Here is a 4,614-nt window from a genome sequence, read left to right as displayed (position 1 = left end):
GGGGGGGCTCTAGGTTTCTCTGCCTTCAGACCAGGCCGGGTCTGAGTCCAGGTCTGAGTTCAAAGGGCAAGCTTTTTACCTTCTACCCGGGCTGAGGCCCAGGGCGGGGGAAGAAGGCTGGCAGCGCCTTGGCCAGGATCCCGCCTGTCGGGCTGACTGGGGCAGGTCCTGACGGCCGGCAGCATTGTGGGGCGGAAGTGAGTTTTGGGGTGTTGTTCAGTAGGAGGGGGCAGAGATGCTGTGAAGAGGGATTGGGCTGGTCCATTTGTGGGGGCCAGGGTGGGGGCCAGCTGTCAAGAGGAGCAGCGGCTGTCTCACTCTCCAGAAGGTTCCAGGCAGCGGGCGCATGTGCGTGCCATCCATGGCTGCCGGAGCCCCTTGAAGGGAGAGGGCCGCTGCCTGCGCGGAGCACTGCGGGCAGCCGCTGGTTGTGCTGCGTCGCGCTGTGGGTCCTCCCTGTGCTGAGGCCGGGAGCCTCCGTCCCCTTTCACACGGGGGGAGTCTGACGCTCTGCTGGCCGTCCCCTGCCCCCTGCCCAAGTCCACACAGCCAGAGGAGCCTCTCTCCTGCACTGGTACCCTCGTGCCTGGTGCCGCTGGGGAGCCTCCCTGGCCCTCTGACCCGCCCGCGCCACCCCCCCCTCCCCAGGTACACGCTGCTCTTCTCGCACGGCAACGCCGTGGACCTGGGCCAGATGAGCAGCTTCTACATCGGCCTGGGCTCGCGCATCAACTGCAACATCTTCTCCTACGACTACTCGGGCTACGGCGTGAGCTCGGGCAAGCCCTCCGAGAAGAACCTGTACGCCGACATCGACGCCGCCTGGCAGGCGCTGCGCGCCCGGTGAGCCCGCGGGGGGAGGGGGAGGGCCCGCGTCCGGGGGTGGCCCTCCGAAGGGGGCGCCATCAGCGGCCACATCGGGCAGCAGGGTGAGGTCTGACCTGTGTCTTGCTGCTGTGCGGGGACATGGGGGGCCAGTGTTCAGGTCCCCTCCCCTTCGGGGAACGCCTCGCCCAGCAGGGGCATAGACGGGCTGCGTCTAGGGCAGCGGGGCCCCTCCTGGAGGGGGTGGCTGAGCACCTGGGCCCGGGAGTGGGCTGCGCAGGCCGTGAGGACAGACTCAGAGTCCCGGGCCCAGGGGGCATTGAGGACGCAGGGCGGAGTGGGGCTGCCCTGCCGTGGTCCTCAGGGCTGATGCATGAGGGTGCCTGGCCATTGACTGTGGCCTCCTCCTGGGGGCAGGGCTCCTCTGGGCCTTGAGGGTTCAGAAGTGTTCTAGAAGGATCTGTCAGGCAGCATGTCCAGCACAGCCTTGGGGGCCAGTGGGAGGCTAGCGAGCAGAGGTACACACCTGTGTGCTTGACTCAGGGCCACCAAGGCTTTGGCCCAGCCCCCCTCCTGGACCCCCCCCTCCCCATCCTGCTTATTTAGATCCCAGACAGCCCCCTTCTCTCTCAATGAAGCTCCTTTGCTTGGTCTCCCAGCCCAAAGAGTGCTCTGGAAGGAGGCCACCCTGACACTGATCCTCCTGCACATGGTGCCCTGTCCACTGCCTTCTTGGGGGTGCCCCATCTCAGCCCTGCCTACCTGACCTGCCCCCCCCCTTCCTGCGGGGACCAAAGTCAGCTTGGCCTGGGGAGGTGGGGACCCTGGTTGCCCAAGCGATGCACCAGCCAGTCCCTGCTGCAGGGCCCCTGGGAGTGCAGTCCCCTGGCACCGCTCTGGCGCTGGGAAGCCAGCCTGGGTGGCGTGATGTGCGCCACCCTCAGCCTCCTCAGCCCCTTGCACTGCTCCTGCTGCTGCTGGTGGTGCTGGTGGCCGGTGGGTCTGCACTCTGTCCATCCAACCCATCTGCCCTGCAGCCAGCACTGTCCTCCGGAGACCTGATCCCGCAGGGGGAGAGTCCGTGGGAAGGCAGGAGGCTTGGGCGGACTGGGGACTAGGGGCTGGGAAGGCCTGGGGATTTGCTGCTCCATCTGCCTCTCGTGTGTGTCCAAGTGTTAGGGCCAGACTGACGGGTGGCTCAGCACAGTGGTGGCTTCCGGGTCCTGGAAGCAGGCTGAGGAAGAGTGGCCGGGGTGGCAGGCACGAGGCCAGGTGGCGTCCCTGGAGCCCGGGGCCAGGCGGGTGTTCACCTGGAGCACCGCCAGGCCAGAGACAGGTGTGGGTGGTCCCGGGGTGGACGGGAGGTGGAGTCTTGCCACCTGGGTGCGTCGTTGCACAGGTGAGATGCAGCGGGGGTTCCCTTGGTATATCGGGGTCCCGGTTTGTGGGAGGAGAACCATGGAGGCCGTGTACCTGGCGAGCGTGACTCATGGGTCCCCAGGCAAATGGGAATGGGCATTTGGAGGTTGTGGCAGTGGCTGGGGGCTAGACCCGCTGTGTTGGGGGCAGAGGGTGAGGCTCTCGAGGAGGCATTGGGGGTGGGGGAAGGGGCTGGGGCCTGGATGTGGGGGTTGGTGCTGCGGAGGCTCAGGACCCAGCCGCACTGTAGAGAAGGTTCCCTGGGAAGGATGTGGTGCCCAGCGGCTTGCAGCGGCCTCCGTTCCTGCCCCACCTGCACTGTGGTAAGGCGGGCACGCCAGATGCCACAGGACTGCAGACTGGCTGATAAATCAGAGGACAGGACGGCCATGATTTCCCATGGCCAAGGGGATGGGCGAGGGATGCCCGGAGGAAGACTGGTCCCCTATGTGCTCCTGGGAACTGGGTGTGTCCCTGGGCAGGTGTGTGTGTGTGGGTGGGGGTGTTGGAGGGGGAGAGCAGGAGAGACCTCAGGGAGACCAAGTGTGGCCTCGGGCCTCCCTACGAACACCAGGCATGTGTGATCCTAATTGATACTGCTGGTGAAGCAGGGTTAGGTCCAGGTGGGGCTGCAGCTGGGCCAGCTGGCACACCTACCCAGGCCCTGCCTCCCTACTGAGCAGACAAGTTCACTAATGGGGACGGGTGGGGAATAGGAGAGGCGTCCGGGGCCCAACCCTGCTGCCTGGAGGCCCTACTGGGAGACTGGGGGGGGGGGGGCTGCGGCTGGCCGAGGCTGACCCTGCCCCACTGCCAGGTACGGCATCAGCCCGGACAGCATCGTCCTGTACGGGCAGAGCATCGGCACGGTGCCCACCGTGGACCTGGCCTCTCGCTATGAGTGCGCCGCCGTGGTGCTGCACTCTCCGCTCACCTCAGGCATGCGCGTGGCCTTCCCTGACACCAAGAAGACCTACTGCTTCGATGCGTTCCCCAAGTGAGAGAGGGGCGGATGGGGTGGGTGGGGCGGGAGGCCGGGGGTGGGGCTTCGGCGGGGCGGCGCGCTCCCAGGCTTGACGCGCCCTGCCCTACAGCATCGAGAAGGTGTCCAAGATCACGTCACCGGTGCTCATCATCCACGGCACGGAGGACGAAGTAATCGACTTCTCCCACGGGCTGGCGCTCTATGAGCGCTGCCCGAAGGCCGTGGAGCCGCTGTGGGTGGAGGGCGCCGGGCACAACGACATCGAGCTGTACAGCCAGTACCTGGAGCGCCTGCGCCGCTTCATCTCCCAGGAGCTGCAGAGCCAGCGCGCCTAGCCAGCCCCGAGCCGCGCCGGGACTTCAGCAATAAGGCGGCGCCTGGACCTTGCCCCCGCCCCGGCCCGGGGACTGCATGTGAACCCCCGGGCTCCGTCCTCCAGGCGGCTGGAGGGCCAGCGGGCCGGGGCCTGCCCCAGCATAGGGGCCGTGGACCATGTACAGCCGCGGAGCTACGCTCTCCTTTCCTTTTGGAAGCAGAAAGAAGGAAAAACGTGAAAAATTAAAGATTTAAAATTTTACGATTCCTCTCCCTTTCGCGGCTCGTGCATGCGCTCCCAGGGCTCAGCGTGTGAGAAGATGGAGCTGGGCTTCCCCCAGAAACTTCCAGGACATTTCGGCACAAATGCAGAGGTCAAGCCGGTGCCGCTGTGGTGAGGGGTGGGCTTTGAGTCCCAGCCGAGGCACCCCTTGAGGCTACTGGTTGCTGGGGTGGAGAGAGGGGTAAGGCAGCATTTGAACCCGGGATCCTCGCCTGTCTTCGGTGCGCCTCCCCGGAGGTTGGTGGGCTCCCAGTGTGCCAGGGCCGCCCTGGGGGTGGCAGCGCTGGTTCTGAGGTCAGCCCGCTCTGGGGCGCGGGCGAGGCCTCCTTCCGTGCCCATGTGGTAGAAGAGGATGCTGAGGTCTAGGGCATACTGTGCAACCGCAGGGCTGCTCCACCTGTCCCGTCCGTCCTAGGCGTCCCCTGCACCCCTGCCCCCGCATGGAGAGCCCAGAGCGCCCACCCCGGAAGGCTCAGTAGGGGCTCCCCAGGAAACGAGGCTGGCTATGTCCCGGGGTGCCACTGGAGGCAGGGCTGAGCCAGGGCCCCCCTGGACCTCAGAGGCCCGCTCACCGCCAGCCCCCCGGAGTGCGCTCTGCGCCACCCTAGAGCGGGCGGGCCCTCGGAGACGAGTGGCCTGTCCTTCCTGGCGGCTCAGCGTGGGTGGCGGCACCAGGCGGTGGCGAGGCCAGGGCCCAGAGCCGCTTCCACCTTGCACGAGTCCGGGTCTCCGTGGGTTTCGCGGCCTATTTCCGAGGGGGAAGTGCTTCGGTCTGGGGGGCGGGGAC

General features: G+C 66.8%; 1 protein-coding gene across 1 annotated transcript in view; it reads left to right on the top strand.

Moving 5' to 3' along the window:
• The window catches only part of ABHD17A (abhydrolase domain containing 17A), a 4,236-nt gene extending 430 nt beyond the window's left edge, over positions 1-3,806 (top strand). Inside the window, exons 2-4 of the mRNA XM_029916371.1 lie at positions 385-843; positions 3,062-3,241; positions 3,339-3,806. Coding sequence (XP_029772231.1) covers positions 385-843; positions 3,062-3,241; positions 3,339-3,564 — 865 coding nt within the window. The 3' untranslated portion in view covers positions 3,565-3,806. The remainder of the gene's footprint in view (positions 1-384; positions 844-3,061; positions 3,242-3,338) is intronic.
• Positions 3,807-4,614: the final 808 nt, after the last annotated feature.

The sequence above is a fragment of the Suricata suricatta genome, chromosome 12 (assembly GCF_006229205.1).
Source record: "Suricata suricatta isolate VVHF042 chromosome 12, meerkat_22Aug2017_6uvM2_HiC, whole genome shotgun sequence".
NCBI lineage: Eukaryota > Metazoa > Chordata > Mammalia > Carnivora > Herpestidae > Suricata > Suricata suricatta.
The sequence above is the reverse complement of the archived record's forward strand: the minus strand, read 5'-3'. Positions and strand labels throughout refer to the sequence as shown.